This window comes from Raphanus sativus, chromosome 5 (assembly GCF_000801105.2).
Source record: "Raphanus sativus cultivar WK10039 chromosome 5, ASM80110v3, whole genome shotgun sequence".
Classification (NCBI taxonomy): domain Eukaryota; kingdom Viridiplantae; phylum Streptophyta; class Magnoliopsida; order Brassicales; family Brassicaceae; genus Raphanus; species Raphanus sativus.
Window position 1 is genome coordinate 25,002,633 of NC_079515.1, and position 16,379 is coordinate 25,019,011.

General features: G+C 37.6%; 5 protein-coding genes across 5 annotated transcripts; all 5 read left to right on the forward strand.

The window, feature by feature from the left end:
- The first annotated feature begins 212 nt into the window (after nt 1-212).
- Nucleotides 213-1,571, forward strand: LOC108863481 (60S ribosomal protein L23a-2). The gene is made up of 4 exons (XM_018637918.2): nt 213-281; nt 392-437; nt 872-1,235; nt 1,314-1,571. The coding sequence occupies exons 2-4, from the start codon at nt 422-424 to the stop codon at nt 1,396-1,398; spliced, it is 465 nt and encodes a 154-aa protein (XP_018493420.1). The 5' UTR covers nt 213-281; nt 392-421; the 3' UTR covers nt 1,399-1,571.
- Nucleotides 1,572-2,041: 470 nt separating this feature from the next.
- LOC108863480 (uncharacterized) lies at nt 2,042-3,252 on the forward strand. Its single transcript, XM_018637917.2, has 2 exons — nt 2,042-2,197; nt 2,309-3,252. The coding sequence occupies exons 1-2, from the start codon at nt 2,180-2,182 to the stop codon at nt 3,155-3,157; spliced, it is 867 nt and encodes a 288-aa protein (XP_018493419.2). The 5' UTR covers nt 2,042-2,179; the 3' UTR covers nt 3,158-3,252.
- A 1,006-nt stretch (nt 3,253-4,258) lies between these two features.
- Nucleotides 4,259-6,910, forward strand: LOC108805093 (phragmoplastin interacting protein 1). The gene is made up of 4 exons (XM_018577054.2): nt 4,259-4,786; nt 4,870-5,050; nt 5,219-5,265; nt 5,357-6,910. Exons 1-4 carry the CDS (start codon nt 4,314-4,316, stop codon nt 6,639-6,641), a joined length of 1,986 nt encoding a protein of 661 aa, XP_018432556.2. The 5' UTR covers nt 4,259-4,313; the 3' UTR covers nt 6,642-6,910.
- Nucleotides 6,911-8,603: 1,693 nt separating this feature from the next.
- Nucleotides 8,604-12,708, forward strand: LOC108859841 (uncharacterized). The gene is made up of 15 exons (XM_018633749.2): nt 8,604-8,755; nt 8,880-9,014; nt 9,100-9,210; nt 9,303-9,470; nt 9,548-9,804; nt 9,892-10,163; nt 10,261-10,490; nt 10,589-10,789; nt 10,871-10,999; nt 11,087-11,254; nt 11,352-11,489; nt 11,573-11,697; nt 11,781-12,046; nt 12,141-12,358; nt 12,442-12,708. The coding sequence occupies exons 1-15, from the start codon at nt 8,678-8,680 to the stop codon at nt 12,619-12,621; spliced, it is 2,676 nt and encodes an 891-aa protein (XP_018489251.2). The 5' UTR covers nt 8,604-8,677; the 3' UTR covers nt 12,622-12,708.
- Nucleotides 12,709-13,929: 1,221 nt separating this feature from the next.
- On the forward strand, nt 13,930-16,202 carry LOC108856583 (protein ALP1-like). Its single transcript, XM_018630421.2, has 2 exons — nt 13,930-14,280; nt 15,013-16,202. Exons 1-2 carry the CDS (start codon nt 14,094-14,096, stop codon nt 16,050-16,052), a joined length of 1,227 nt encoding a protein of 408 aa, XP_018485923.1. The 5' UTR covers nt 13,930-14,093; the 3' UTR covers nt 16,053-16,202.
- The last annotated feature ends 177 nt before the right edge of the window (nt 16,203-16,379 follow it).

Below are 16,379 nucleotides of genomic sequence, written 5' to 3' on the forward strand. Positions count from 1 at the left end.
TAAACAGTTTGTTTTATTTCATGCCCAAAACACACATGCATTCTTTGTTAAGAGGGTCATATAGGAATAATCTTATCAGCTTATCAAATTGATTTTTAACTTAATCACAAAAATCAGCTTCAAATCACTTGCTAGAAGAAAGCCCAATAATATAATCAAGGCCCATAAACACAATGATATAGGCTTTTTACTCTTTTTTTTACTTTCGTTCCCTTACAATAATAAACAATAATATAAAAGCTCAAACCCGATCCAGGGTTTTCGCTTCGCCGCTCAGAGAGGTTCGTCCTTCTGCTCTCAATCTCTCTTTCACCTTCTTCTCCTCTTCAATCGATATCTTCGTTTTCTGGGTGTTGTATAACGTCGTTAACTAAGTGTTGGGTTTTTACAGGTTTTGTGGAAAAGGATCTCACTTTGAGCAATGTCTCCAGCTAAAGGTACGGCCTTTTCCATGGACACCTCTGCTCTTCTTTTCACTATAGTTTAACTTATTCCATAGGGATCAACATCGTCTTATATTATTATTAGTCTTATCAATGTCTCTTTGCCTGCAATTACCTTGTTAAGATTCTACTTGGTAAATAGCTCATCAACAACGTTAGAATCATGAGCTGAAAATGTGTATTGTAACCATCAGTTTCTTGCTTGACACTTATGTCGTTTCGATTATCATATCTTTCTCTTGTGCTTATTTATGCTGTTTAACTTCTACATTTTGTATTAGGAGAGGGCTAATAATATTAGCTGATTCGTTTATAAATTGCATTTGAATGATTTTTGAATTACATTTGAACTTTAGACATGTAAAGACTGCCTTAGAAGCTTTCTAAATTATTTCAACTTTTGATTTCTATTTTTTTTTGTTTTGCAGTTGATGTAACTAAGAAGGTTGACCCAAAGGCCAAGGCCTTGAAAGCTGCCAAGGCCGTGAAGTCAGGCCAAGTCATTAAAAAGAAGGCGAAGACGATCAGAACAAAGGTGACATTCCACAGGCCAAAGACATTGACAAAGGCTAGAGACCCAAAGTACCCACGCATCAGTGCAACTCCGAGGAACAAGTTGGACCACTACGGAATCCTCAAGTACCCACTCACAACCGAGTCCGCAATGAAGAAGATCGAAGACAACAACACCTTGGTCTTCATCGTCGACATCCGTGCTGACAAGAAGAAGATCAAGGATGCTGTCAAGAAAATGTACGACATTCAGACCAAGAAAGTCAACACACTCATTAGGTACCCACCACACAATTCTTTCACTTTGAAGATGAGTTGATGATGTTTTAAACGAATGAATGAATGTTCTGTTTGCAGGCCTGATGGAACGAAGAAAGCGTACGTGAGATTGACCCCTGATTACGATGCTTTGGATGTGGCTAACAAAATCGGGATCATCTAATCCTTATATCGTCACTTTTTTTTTTCTTTTGGAGTTTTGAAACAGACTTCTTGTTTCTGTCTTCTTTAGTCTGAGTTTTGTTAGAGAAATTTAATGATACTACTACATCTCTTTGGTGTGCTTTATGGTTGGTCTCGAAGATAATGTTTTGGTACCACTGGTCGGTTATACTAGTCTCATTGTCTTGTTACCCTCTCTGCTACCGGTTTAATCGGGTATTCTTCTAATAACCCCCGAGGCCAATCACTTTAGATCTTATTAGACTTTCTATATATGATGTAATTCCTAAAGTTACATAGCTCTAAATGTTCTTCACTTCGGAGATAAAACATAAATTTTGATGTATAAAATTCAGTAGTAAAAGGAAGATAGAATCAAAAGTTAGTATTTAATTTCATATAAATCCAGTTGGTTTAAGCATATATCAGCTTTTTACAAAGAAAAAAAAAATAAAGAGAAAACGAATTCAAGTGGAGTCCCCACACTCTGACACTCATATATAGGCCTACTTCCATAATTAACAGTGGAGCCCACACTGATACTCACATTATTCACAATAGAACCCACACTCTTAATAATTCAATTAATTAATCAATTTATTTTATACTTGCACGTTTTACACTCTACCACTTGATCCTATCTCTCAACTACAAACCACATATCGTGGGACTATCATAATAAAATTCTGAAAAAAAAAACTAATTATTTATTAGATGAACCAGCTGGAGACTTGAGAGAAAGAGACAGCTTCTAATTCCGAGAGCACACACTGAGAAACAATATGAGCAATCATCACACTGTAAGTTACAACGTCGATGAGATCTATATATGATCTTGCGTCTATCCTTTGTCATCTCGTTACACCATTCATCACATCTCTTTCTGTCTTTTCATTGATCCGAAAACGCAGGTGTTGAAGCAACTAGAGCCATGGAGCGAGCTTAAAGACAAGGTGGTTCTTCTGACGGGAGCCTCTTCCGGCATCGGAAGAGAGATCTGTCTCGATCTAGCCAAATCCGGCTGCAAGATCATCGCAGCTGCTCGCCGTCTCGACCGTCTCCAATCACTCTGCTCCGAGATCAACACCACCACCTTCTCCTCCTCTTCTCCAACCGGAACCAAACTCCTCGCCGCACCTCTCGAGCTAGACGTTTCCTCAGACGAAGCCACCATCCGAAACGCAGTCAAACAAGCCTGGCGGATCTTCGGAAACATCGACGTGCTGATCAACAACGCAGGGATCAGAGGCAGCGTCAAGTCGAGCCTGGACTTGTCCGAACAAGAATGGGAGAAAGTCTTCAGAACCAACTTAACCGGACCTTGGTTGGTATCGAAACACGTCTGCCTCTTAATGCGCGACAACAACGCCAAACAAGGATCGGTGATAAACGTCTCCTCCATCGCGGGGCTTCAGCGCGGGAAACTACCTGGCGGGTTAGCGTACGCTTGCTCCAAAGGTGGTCTCGATATTATGACGAAGATGATGGCTATTGAGTTGGGGAAGTATGATATAAGAGTGAACTCGATAGCTCCGGGGCTGTTTAAGTCGGAGATCACGGAAGGTCTTTTGCGTAAAGAGTGGATGAAGGACGTGACGGAGAGGATTGTACCGTTGAAGGTGCTGCAAAGGGTGGACCCGGGGCTCACTTCGCTGGTTAGGTATCTTATTCATGACTCTTCCAGGTATGTCTCTGGGAATGTTTACATTGTTGACGCTGGTGCTACGTTGGCTGGTCTCCCGATTTTTTCTTCTCTTTGAGATTCAAAAAAAAGGTTTGTGTGTGTGTGTGTTTTGGTGTAATAATGAGTGATTACATTTTTATTGAAAATTATCAAACAGTGATCTTGAAGGAATCTACAACAGTGTGAGGGCCCAAGTCTTTTGGTAGTCTGTTTGTAGTAGGGATCAAACTGATACTGAAGCTTTCTAACGGCTCAATCACGTCTTTGTAGACCTTGACTTGAGATTCAATCACAACTTCCTGACACCAACCAAACACAACATTATTGGTCATTGTTTGCAAAAATGTCAGTGTGTTTTAAAATCGAAAAGAGGATAAAAACCTGCCAGCCAAAGGGATAAGAGAAAGGAATAAGCATCCTTGTTTGTCAGAGACAAGACATGAATCCTTTCTTGCTTTCTGCAGCAACTGAGGCATTATCATCAGTATATGATTAGATGACAAGACACAGTAACTTACATGATGCTGGAGCTTTACTAACCAATGAGATCCAAGGAGCTACAACACCTCCTAATGTTACCACCACACGCCTTCCCTGATATTTATTATCTAGGAAAAAAATAATAACAAAATACAAGAACTGTGTAAATAGTTTTTATTTTCTTCAGTTACATTCAAATGCAAACAGTAAATGTAAAGACAACACAGACCCTGAAGATCAGAGGAAGACGGAGATTGCTCAGACCGAACAAGAAATGAAACTCCTCTCCTACCAACGTATCCGCTGCTCTCCAATCACAGACCATAAAGTTATTGTTAGACAAAGACAATTCAGTTGACTGGCAATTCTGAAGTAGACGACATGCGCACAAAGGACTGGCGATTGATAGTCTTGTGCGTTTTGTCCTTTTGTAAACGTGGTAGAGATGAACGAGAGAGAGATATATATTCTCTTACATAATCGGTTCTTCCTCTGTTTTCATCCACTTTGAAAACTTCCTTGACCTTTTAAAAATGTTACAGACAGAACACATTAATAAAAGACAGAACTATAAAAACAAGCAGGTGTTTTATAAAGTACAACACTCCAATATATATTTGGCCCAGTGTTGTTAAAAGCCCACTAAAAATAAAGAAAGGCCCATATCTAAGTATCTAATTGTCGTATCAAAACCATGAATTAGGGTTTATGGCTGGTGGTGACTTTCTGGAGGTTTCATTTCCAGCTTGAAGATGGTGCTCTCCAACAAGAAGCTCAAGCAGAAGCTTCGTCAAGACTTGGTCAAAAATCTATCGGTGTCTGTAGCCGAGACAAACCCAGAATCCGTCCCGAGCTTGCAATCTCAATCACTGAAAAATCTCCTCGACTCAGCCAGCCACAAACCTAGATTGACAAAGAGAGAGAAACGAAGAAAGGTCGATAGTTTGACAAGAGGAGACGAACCCAATGAAGTGGAAGGTGATGCTGAGAAACCTGATGAAGAGAATCCAAAGAAGAGGAAGAGAGACGATACTGTGGAAGACAAAGTAGGTGAAGAAGGAGAAGGAGAGGAAGGTATTAAGAAAGGGGAGGAGCCCCAGAAAAAGAAGAAGAAACAGAAGAAGAAGAAGAAGAAAAGAAAGGCTAACAAAATTCCAAAGAAGGGTGATGAAGACAAGGTAGAAGACAAGGTTAAGGCAGAAGAGACTCAAGTTGAGACAGAGAGGTAAGTTTGTTTAAAGCTCCGATGTTATGTTTTAATGTTTCAGTTATGTTTAATTTGATTGTTTCAAAATGTTTTGTTTACAGTAAAGAAGAAGAAGAAGATGGGATTGTTCCTAAGAAGTTATACGTTGGTGGTATTCCTTATCAGAGCACAGAGGATGAGATTCGTGGCTACTTCAGAAGCTGTGGTGTCATCACTAAAGTTGACTGCAAGATGCGCCCTGAAGATGGAGCTTTCACTGGCATTGCTTTCATCACCTTCGAAGTAAGTTTTTTTTTTCTGTGTAGAACATTGATATTATGCAGAATTTGTACTGAAGACCACATAGTCTCTTCGTTTAGGGTTTAGGTTCATTTCAGTTTCAGAGAAATCATCAAGACATTGGTTAAGTTAGACACCAGCTGTATTGACATCTCTTTCCCTTTTTAACAGACTGAAGATGGTGCTAATCGTGCGTTGGCGTTTGATAGAGCTGCAATGTAAGTAATCTATCAGAATGTTTAGGACTCTTTCTTGTTCACAGTTGATGTTGTGTTGAGCTAATCGTTATTGACTTTTTTTTTACACTAGGGGTGATCGATATTTAACAATCCAACAATACGTGAAAACGACACCTTCCGTTCCAAGAACAAGGACATCTTCTGGCTTCGTTCCAGAGATGGTTGAGGGTTATCACAGGGTGTACATTGGGAACTTAGCCTGGGACACAACGGAGCGTGACATACGCAAACTCTTCTCTGACTGCGTAATCAACACAGTGCGGTTGGGCAAAAACAAAGAGACAGGAGACTTCAAAGGGTACGCGCATGTGGATTTCAAGGATAGTGTCTCTGTGGCAATGGCGCTTAAGCTGGATCAGCAGGTTATCTGCGGAAGACCTGTCAAGATTTGCTGTGCTCTTAAAGAGAGACCAGTGGGGGATCATGGTACTATTCCTGCACCTGGCGAAACGAACAATGTTGATGAGACTGATGCAGCTGCTGATGACGGGAGCTACTTTGCAAACACGATGAGCAGCGGTAAGATCAAAAGGAGAAGCTGTTATGAATGTGGAGAAAAGGGTCATCTATCTACCGCATGTCCCAAGAAGCTTCAGGATGCTCAAGATCAGGCATACGCAAAACCAGCTATGCCAAGCTATGATTATCAAAAGAGCAGTGGTGGTTCTTACATGGATGAGAGATACACTGCTGCAAATGAAGCTTATGAAGGTGGAAGCTTAGCATCTGAGGTTAGCACTGGTAAGGTCAAAAGGAGGACTTGTTACGAGTGTGGAGAAAAGGGTCATCTTTCTACAGCATGTCCCAAGAAGCTTCAAGATGCTCATAATCAGGCAAACGCAAAGGTGGATCAAGAGACTGTTAACGCAAGACCGGCTATGTTTAGCTATGATTATCATCAAAAGAACAATGGTGGTGGTGGCTCTTACATGAATGAGACATACACTGTTACAAATGAAGCGCCTAGTGGAAGCTTACCATCTGAGGTTAGCATTGGTAAGATCAAAAGGAGGAGCTGTTACGAGTGTGGAGAGAAGGGCCATCTTTCCACAGCTTGTCCAAAGAAGCTTCAAAACACTACTGATCACAGAAACTCAAAGGCGGATCACCAGACTGCTGAGGCAGGACCTCTTCAGGTAACGAGCTATAATCTTCAAAAGGAATCAGGAGATACTGACAACAAAGGCCAGACATATACGGCTGAGCCGGTATCCGTTGCTGCCATTGTTGGAACTAATGAGGGAGGCTCAGCGTCGTCTAAGGTTAGCGCTGGTAAGATGAAAAGGAGGATATGTCATGAGTGTGGAATAAAGGGTCATCTTTCTTCAGCATGTCCTAAGAAGCAGCAAAAATAGAGGGTGAATCCACAAGAAGCCCCTACAGAGAGACAGCTTAAACATTGTAACGTTTTTTTCTTTCTTTTAATTTTACATTTGAAAGGGATCTTGCAAGGACTCAGGCCACTTGGTACTTTTTGGTAGGAGAGTGGAGTTTTGGTTCTCTTTTTAAAATCTCTTATAAGATCTTTTTGGTTTGTCGGTAGAAAAAGTTATAAGATTTCTTGTGTATTGTTTTATTATGGAATTTTACTTTTTAATAAATTTATCGTAGTTTTTTCACACTATGTTGCTGTTTTACAAAATATCTAAGAATCAGACCCGCCTTAAAAGGCAGAAATTGATTTGTCAAATTTTAATTTTAATATAAATTATATATAATATGTGTAAAAAGGAAAACAACTATCGAATATTCTTTTACAGCTTTTGGAAATTTAGAAAAGAAAATTAATATTACTTAATCTTTTACAATTATATTTCATCTACGATTTATAAAAATAAAATTTCAATCAAATAATTATTTCCAGTTAATATTAATTATTTTTAAAATATGGCATCTTCAAAATTCATTTTTTCAATATCACTAACGTTTTTTTCTTCAATTTGTCTAGTTAATTAAATAATTGTTAGTATCATGTTTATCATTAAATTTTTAAAATAAAAATTACTATTATTTTTTACAATTATTTTCGGTTAAGATTTAAAAGAAAAAAAATTTAAAGTGTTAAGATTAGAAAATATTTTTTTTTTAGAAATTTTTTTTATTTACGATTTTATGAAAAAATTATTTTTACATAATGTCAGTTTTTATTGACATATTCAAAATCTATTTTTTTAATAATTGATACATGTCGCAATCATATCAGGGGAAATATTTTTAAGTTATTTTTGATTTATATTCTTTTAACACAGAATTATTAGAAAAATTAGTTAATTATAAGATTACTTTCACCTTTACATTTTTATTTAGACTTTTTTCTAAAAAAAGGAAAACTAACTATTTTATTAGTTTTTCCTTATGATTTTTATGCAACTATTTTATTTTTAATAGAAAATATCTGTTTAATATATGATGTAAACAATAACATCAAAATTGAAAGTTATGTTATAATAAAATGTAATAATGATAATAAAAAGTTGAATTGTATCAAAAAATTAAAAGAAAATACTCAGGTAATACTTTTCATGTAAATACTATTGTATTTTGTAAAAATAATATGTGGAAGCTTAAACCTAAATATAGATGTAAAATATTTGTAGCTATTTTTGTTCATAATTTTTGACATATAAATTATCTATTAGAAAGGAAAGTTAGTTACTTATAAAAAAATGATAAGAATACTTTTACAATTTTCTTTTACTTAGGCTTTTAAAAAAGAATATTATTTTATTATATAAAATTTGGTTCTTCAAAGTTACTAATTAACATGATTGTGATATATGTCAATAAAATTTTAAGATTGTGACATGTATTAAAAATATGATATAATTCTTTTTTCTTTATTATTTAATAGAGATTTAAAAAAAAAATTCTCATTACAAAACAGTCTTTTAAATAATTTTTATAATTACTTTTCACTATTAAATAAAATTTAAAATTATTTCTTCAATATTATTTTTAGTATATATATTTTGAATCATTATATATTTTAGAAAAGGAAAATTACTATTACGTATTATTTTAAAATTCTATATTATTAAAATATTTGATAATAATTTCTTTTTTAAAAAAACTAAACAAAAATAATAATTGTAAAAAGGTATTAGAAAGTTAATTCTTTTTAAAAAAAATTATAATGTTTGTTCTTAAACTCACTAAAAATAGAGAATTATAAAAGATAAATATCAATTTTTTTTAAAAATGTTAAAAAAAAACGAATTGTAAAAGGGAAAAAGAAAAGTGTTTTGCAACCGCCTAGAGAGGTCTCTCTAGCAATAAGATCTCTGTCTATAAAAGTATAAATAGAGCATAAAAAAGAAAGTAAAATAAATTAGCGCGCTCTCTTATAGGGTTTCTTCACCACTCGACGAACAAAAACTAAGTAGAAAACCTAATGGATCAGAACAAATCGAATCAGGAGGCGAAGGCGAAGGAAGCTGAAACGGCAAAGATCGGTCTTCCAGAACTTAACGTTAGTGAACTGGATCTTTTTCTTTTTTTTATTAATCTTCAAACTTTTGTTTGATAATGAATCAAACCCTTGCATTAAATATTGTAAAATTGGAATACGCTGTTCAATTTTTTTTGTTCTTCAGCGGCTAACTGAAGATTCGTCTTGTTCCGTGGAAGATGAATCTAACTGGGAAAAGGAGGCGGCGATAGCTTCTTTGTCCGAAGCTGCCAAAAAGATGGTTCCCTCACGTTTTGCGGCTTTCGTCGACAAAGTAAAGGTAAGAGTTGAATATGCGCTCGCTCGCTTTTGTGTAATCCACAAAATCGAATTTCAATTTTGGTCTTTTTTTTTTCTGTTAACAGGGTGTGCCGGAGCTTGACTTATTGAGGTTTAACTATTACCTTGTGGATGAATTTTCCCAAGTATCGTCATTACCATGGTTTAACATGTTAAAGAAATCTCCTTTGTCCGATGTGAGTGACTTTACCTTTTTTTTTTCTTTCTTTCTTTCTTTTAAATCAAAAAAAACTTCAGCTGATATCTTGCTTGCTTGCTTGCTTAACAGGTTCCATTATCTCATATTCCTAAGTCTGTCTACGAAACAGCAGCAGTTTGGATCAACCAACTTCCATTTGAGACACAGTGGAAGTTCGTTTCGTGGGCACTTAATCGACTTCTCATTGATTGGGAAGCACATGCCACAGGCCAAGAACAAACTTTTTCCAAATCTCAGGTAAAGTAAATTTCCCCCTTTGTTTTGTCACTTATATATATCTTCTTCTTCTACTTAGTCAGTGTGGTAACATGTAGGTGGCGACGTTGGTTGAATTAGCCATGGTGTTGCGTGCGAGACCTGGTTCTTTGACTTGTCATTTGCTGATGCTCAGGGGGAGACCTAAATATCATAGCCAAGACAATCTTCCGCTTATCCTTTGGATGATGACTCAGGCCTTCCAAGATGATCTACCTGCTGCCTTGTATTCCTGGGCGCTTAACTTGCTCCCACTTGTCTTTAATAACAATTGCAGCTCTCACTCAATTGATCTCATCCTGCAGTTTGCTGAGATGTGAGTCCAGTCCAGTTTTAAGATTTTCTCCTTCCACTGCTTGCTTGTTTGTATGTCTTAAAATCATCTTGTTTTTCTTTTAATCAGGATGTTGTCCTCGAATCCAGAGGCTCGAGCTGTACTCCTAAACGAACCTGTTAGGCATGGACAGCGGCTGATTCCACCTAGTTCGTTTGAGATGTTGGTGCGCCTTACATTCCCTGCTCCATCCGCTAGAGTAGCCTCAACAGAGAGGTTTCAGGCAATTTATCCCTTGTTGAAGGAAGTAGCCCTTGCCCCAGATACTATTACTTGTGCAGACGCACTCAAACAGATATTCACCTTTTCCTTGAAATTAGCAGCTGCTGGTGGACAAGAAGGTATTGGTAGTAACAATTACGAAAACCTTACTTCTCCCTCTCTCTCTCTTGGTTTGGTGGTTCTATTTGAATTTATCACCCATTGCTTGTTTTACAGGAAATCCTGCTCTAGCCAATGAAGCTACGGCAATCGCCATCAGTGTTTTGACACAAAACGTTGCTTGCTTTAAGCAATGGGATGTTCTCTACAAGGAGAATCTTGAAGCTAGCGTAGCTCTTCTTAGAAAACTTGTAGACGAATGGGAGGATCATTCCCTCATCAAACTATCATCATCACCGACTGATGCTCTCACTGTCATTCGAGCAATGAATAGCTTCAGGACGAAGGTAATAATAATGCCTCTCTCTTAGAATCTTCTAAGCTTCTATTAACTAATTATATCATCTCTGACCTCACCTGCTATAATATTATTATTTGTCTGTAGAACAAAAAAGCCCTAGGTGTAGACAGAAGACTCGGATTAGCACCCTCCTTTACCACTATGGTTACAGCATCTGAAGAATTGTCTTTGTCCGTGAAAGATGAATCTGACTGGGAAGAAACTGAAAAGGCAATAGTGTCTTTGTCCGAAGCTGCCAAAAAGATAGATCCCTCACCTCTTGCGACTTTCCTCGACGAAGTATTGGTAAGTTAAAATCGGATTTTGTCTAAATTTAGAATAGTCGAATTTTAACTCTGGTTTGTTTGTTTGTTTGTTTGTTAATAGAACGAGGATTGGTATCACCCGGAGAGGCAGATATTAAAATTAATCGATTACTATGGGATTGAACTTTCCAAAGTATCCTTTCAATGGGTCAACATGTTCGAGGAGTATCCTTTATCCAAGCTCATTCATGTGTGTGAGCTTTTGTGAATAATCTTGATGTCTTCTTTTGGTGGTGGTTTAGCTTAGCTGATTGTCTCTCTTTGGTTAATTTAACAGGTTCCGTTGTCTCTTATTCCTATGCCTGTCATCGAAAAAACACTCGATTTCATCAACATACTTCCACTCGATACACTACTTGGCGTTGTACTGTGGGCCTCTGATCTCATTCTCACTGAATGGCCTGGAGTTGTCAAAGTTGAACAACTTAATTCTGACAAATCTAAGGTTCAGTTTTTGAATTGGTGTCTTTTATTCAGTTTTAACTTTGCTTGACTCTCTGACTGACTCCAACGTTTGCTTCTTTTTTTTTCCTGACTTGTAGGTGGCAACATTTGTTGTGTTAGCCATGGTGTTGCGTACTAAACCTGATGCTTTGACTCTCGTTTTGCAAGAGCTGAGGGAGGGACCTACATGTCAGGGCCAGGACAAGTTCCGGCTTCTAATTTGGATGATGTCTCAGGTTAATTCTGATAGTTTTTTTTTTCATGTGACCGAGAATGTGTTTTGTTCAAGTTTCTCAATGTTATAATTAAATGGTGACAGACCTCCCAAGGTGATTTACCTGCTGGCTTGTATTCGTGGGTGCGTAACTTGCTGCCACCACTAGTCGCTAATTACGAGTGCTACAGCTCTCAGTCAATTGATCTCATCCTGCAACCTGTTGAGATGTGAGTCCATTTTTAAGATTTTCTCCCTCCCTCCTTCCTTCCACTGCTTGTATGTCTAAAATCTTGTTTTTCTTTTTAATCAGGATGTTGTCCTCGAATCCAGAGGCTCGAGCTGTACTCCTAAACGAACCTGTTAGGCATGGAGAGCGGCTGATTCCACCTAGTTCGTTTGAGATGTTGGTGCGGCTTACATTCCCTGCTCCATCCGCTAGAGTAGCCTCAACAGAGAGGTTTGAGGCAATTTATCCCTTGTTGAAGGAAGTAGCCCTTGAACCAGATACTATTACTTGTGCAGACGCACTGAAACAGATATTCACTTTTTCCTTGAAATTGGCTGGTGGACAAGAAGGTATTGGTAGTAACAATACGAAAACCTTACTTCTCCCCCTCTCTCTTGGTTTGGTGGTTCTATTTGAATTTACCACCCTTTGCTTGTTTTACAGGAAATCCTGCTCTAGCCAATGAAGCTACAGCAATCGCCATCAGTGTTTTGACACAAAACGTTGATTGCTTTAAGCAATGGGATGTTCTCTACAAGGAGAATCTTGAAGCTAGCGTAGCTCTTCTTGGAAAACTTGTAGACGAATGGGAGGATCATTCCCTCAAACTATCATCACATACTCTCACTGTCAGGCATGCTATGAACAGATTCAGGAGGAAGGTAATAATGCCCCTCTCTACTTCTAAAGCTAATATTAACTCTCTGACCTCACCTGCTGTTTTATTTATTTATTTTGTCTGCAGAACAAAAAAGCCATCACTGATAGAGTAGCCAATCTTTCTCTTTACAAAGAAGCTGACCAGTCGTGCAAACTGATCTCCACGAGACTCTCACTTGGCCCCGGAATAGCATCCTTTGCCTCTATGGTTATAGAAGCTTCAGAAGCCGCTGCACGAGCCGCACTTGTTAATTCCCTTATTTGAAGCTATTATGTTTTTTTTTTTAACAAGTATGTGATGATCTAGTAAAGGTTATTAAATATTGATCATTATTTAACAAGCATTGGATGATTTAACAAGCATTGTTCCCATTGTCACACCTTCTGTAAGTAGGGCTTCTTGCTCGTACGGTAACCATTTGCTAGGGGGCTCTTCGTTTTAGTTTGCAGTGCTAGTAACATTAGCACTAGTGTTGTTGTTATGCATGTTTCTTTTGCAATAGAGGTATGTATGTTCAACTGTTTTAGAAGATGAACAAGCTTGACGTCGTTGATCCTTGTTACTATGAGAGACTATCATGCTTACAGCTTTGGATGATGATTGTGTATGAGATATGAAAATCTTTTAACATCTTTGGAATTTAAGCACCAGAACCTGTGTTTCTGTAACCATTTACTTTCTCATTCTTAACTTAACTATGTAAGAGTTCTGCTACATAACTCACAGCCTCTGACAGTGATATTGAGATTTTTAGCAAGTTGGACTAGTGAGCATCTCTTCTGTTTTGTGCATTGTTCCCATTTTCACACCTTTTGTTAGTAGGCTTCTTCCTCGCACGCTAACTAATTTGCTAGGTGATGATTAGCTCTCAGAGGTAGTAACTTATGCATTTTAAATCTTATTCATGTTTCTTCTTCGTAATCTTAGTCAAGGGCATTGACTCTATTTCAATAAAAAAAAATTAGAAGAGGAACAAGCTTGACGTTGCTGATCCTTGTTACTATGAGACAATCATGCGTTTTTTTTTACTTTAGGTCCATACTCGGGGTCTAGGGATCCAAAGACATTCGAGTCAGTCTTCAAAGTATCAAGAAAGACATTTGACTACATTTGCTCTTTTAAAAATCTCTCTTATAAGATCTTTGTGTTTTGTCAGTAGAAAAAGTTATAAGATTTCTTGTGTATTGTTTTATTATGGAATTTTACTTTTTAATAAATTTATGGTAGTTTTCTCACACTAGGTTTCTCTTTTAAAAATAATACTTTTTATTTTATTTATTTTTTAAATTTTTTTTTTTTAAATTTCTGTTTTATTTATAATCATATTTATATTTAATATTAATTTAATCTAATTATAAACAAATACTATATATTATAGAGTTTTTCTATTTTACCAAAAACACAGGAATTGAGAATACATTAAAGATGGTCTAAGTTTTGGATTTTTGGATGGAAGGCTTTTTAATCTTTTACTCATTTTACAAAACAAGTGGCGAGTAAACAAAAAAAAAAAACTAAACCAAATGGTCACGCCCACTTATATATACTGATATACATAAATAAAAATATAATATCTTCATCTTTTTGTACCTTGAATCTCTCTCTCTCTCTCTCTTGCATGTTTTCAAAAAACACACAAATCTTCTTCACTGAACCTTTTTTGGACTCTTCCCCCACGACTTCCATCACAGTATCGTTTCTGAGGAGACAAGGAGAGATCTGTCTATCTAATCTAAATGGGACCTATCAAGGCGTTAAAGAAGAGGAAGAGATCAGCCGAGAAGAAGGCTGATCCCAACGTCTTACTCGCTGCTTCCGCTTCCGCCGCCAGTGACAACAACAACGACGACGACTACGACAACGACAACAACGACTCATCTCAGCCGTCGGATTGGTGGGATGGATTCTCTCGCCGAATCTATGGTAATAATTATTATGCATTGGTATATATCGTTTTAAAAGCTTCTAGATATCTCCCGAATCTCGCGTTTCAGGATTCTAACGGATTGTATATTTATTTTTCTTTAATTCGTCGTTTTATCTATCGGTTTCGATCTGTTTTAATTGAGAAAGTATAACTTTCTCTTTTTCGATTTGGCTTACTAACTACATTTACCTATAAAGGCTTGAAGCAGCTTGTTCTTAGTGCAAAAAAAAAAAAAAAGCTTGTTCTTACTGCTTATAGCCATTTATAGATGTGAGAGTTTATAAAGTTTATTCTTCCAGATCAAGCAACTTTTACCTTGCAGCCCTTTATGCGACTTTGGGATTATTAAGCACTAGAACTTGTGTTTCTGTAACCACTTGGAAGATATTACTTCTCATTTTCTAATGATGGCATTCTTAATTTTACTATGCTATATAACTCAATGCCTCTGACAGTGATATTGAGATTTTTTTTAAGTAAGTTGAACTTAGTGAGGATCTGTTTTGTTCCCATTGTCCACACCTTTTGTAAGTACCCTTCTAGGTCGATGATAACCAATTTTCTAGAGGTAGTAACTTATACATTTAAATGTTTCTTCTTCGTAATCTTAGTCAGGGCATTGACTATATATTTCAATTAAAAGTTTACAAGAGGAATAAGCTTGACGTTGCTGATCCTTGTTACTATGAGACACTCATGCTTTTTTTTTTTTCTTATTTACCTTTTAGGTCCATACTCGGGGTCTACGGATCCAAAGACATTCGAGTCAGTCTTCAAAGTATCAAGAAAGACATTTGACTACATTTGCTCTCTCGTGAAAGACGACTTCACAGCTAAGCCTGCAAACTTCAGCGACTCAAACGGCAAACCGTTAACTCTCAACGACCGTGTTGCAGTGGCGCTGAGGAGGCTTGGCTCTGGCGAGTCTCTCTCAGTCATTGGAGAGTCCTTTGGTATGAATCAGTCAACTGTTTCTCAGATCACCTGGCGCTTTGTCGAGTCGATGGAAGAGAGAGCCCTGCACCACCTCTCATGGCCTTCGAAACTGGACGATATAAAATCAAAGTTTGAGAAAATCTCAGGCCTTCCCAACTGCTGTGGAGCAATAGACATTACGCATGTGGTCATGAACCTTCCCAATGTGGAGCAGTCAAACAAGGTTTGGTTGGACGGAGAGAAGAACTTCAGCATGGTGTTGCAGGCTGTAGTGGACCCTGACATGAGATTCCTCGACGTGATAGCCGGTTGGCCTGGGAGTTTAAGCGATGACGTCGTCCTCAAGAACTCAGGCTTCTTCAAACTCGTTGAGAAAGGGAAGAGACTGAACGGGGGAAAGATTCAGCTCTCGGCGAGAACAGAGCTAAGAGAATACATTGTAGGCGACTCAGGCTTTCCTCTTCTTCCGTGGCTTCTCACACCATACCAAGGCAAACCCATGTCGCTTCCTCAAACAGAGTTCAACAAAAGACACTCCGAGACTAGAAAGCCCGCGCAGATGGCCTTGTCGAGGCTTAAAGATACGTGGAGGATCATAAACGGAGTCATGTGGATGCCTGATAGAAACCGGTTACCAAGGATAATATTTGTCTGTTGCTTGCTGCACAACATTCTTATAGATATGGAGGATCAGACTTTGGATGATCGTCTTTTGTCTCACCAGCATGACGTGAATTACAGGCAGAGAAGCTGCAAGACTGTCGATGAGGCGTCATCGGTCTTGAGAGATGAACTCTCTAACCAACTGTGGGGAGAAAATTCGTCAGCTTGATTACTCTCTCCATGTTCTTGTCTTCTTTGTGTAAAAGCTTCATCTGCTTCTGTTCAGCATACAACATTTCATTCGTATCCTTTCATAAAAATGTGTATTTTCTGTACTTCAGACACATCCTAATCCACTAGTGGAACTTCAAATTCGTCAGCTTGGTTAGTTCCCGTCTCATCGATGTGTAATGTATACCATGGCATCCTTACTATTACTTCGAATGACAATGTTCATTAGGTTGTGCTCTTAGGGCTGGGATTTTGAGCTGAACCGAACTGAATTTTTTGGTTAGTTCAGTTTGATTTGGTAGTTTACTTTAAGTTAAGTTTGGTT

Bases quoted from the DNA above. Each gene is read 5' to 3' on its own strand.
- LOC108859841 (XM_018633749.2), top strand. From the start codon at position 8,678: ATGGATCAGAACAAATCGAATCAGGAGGCGAAGGCGAAGGAAGCTGAA. The intron at 8,756-8,879 runs GTTAGTGAACTG...TTTGTTCTTCAG, and splicing joins TCGGTCTTCCAGAACTTAAC to CGGCTAACTGAAGATTCGTC. The intron at 9,211-9,302 runs GTGAGTGACTTT...CTTGCTTAACAG, and splicing joins AGAAATCTCCTTTGTCCGAT to GTTCCATTATCTCATATTCC.
- LOC108805093 (XM_018577054.2), top strand. From the start codon at position 4,314: ATGGTGCTCTCCAACAAGAAGCTCAAGCAGAAGCTTCGTCAAGACTTG. The intron at 4,787-4,869 runs GTAAGTTTGTTT...TTTTGTTTACAG, and splicing joins ACTCAAGTTGAGACAGAGAG to TAAAGAAGAAGAAGAAGATG. The intron at 5,266-5,356 runs GTAAGTAATCTA...TTTTTACACTAG, and splicing joins GCGTTTGATAGAGCTGCAAT to GGGTGATCGATATTTAACAA.
- LOC108856583 (XM_018630421.2), top strand. From the start codon at position 14,094: ATGGGACCTATCAAGGCGTTAAAGAAGAGGAAGAGATCAGCCGAGAAG. The intron at 14,281-15,012 runs GTAATAATTATT...TTTACCTTTTAG, and splicing joins ATTCTCTCGCCGAATCTATG to GTCCATACTCGGGGTCTACG.
- LOC108863481 (XM_018637918.2), top strand. The intron at 1,236-1,313 runs GTACCCACCACA...TTCTGTTTGCAG, and splicing joins AAAGTCAACACACTCATTAG to GCCTGATGGAACGAAGAAAG.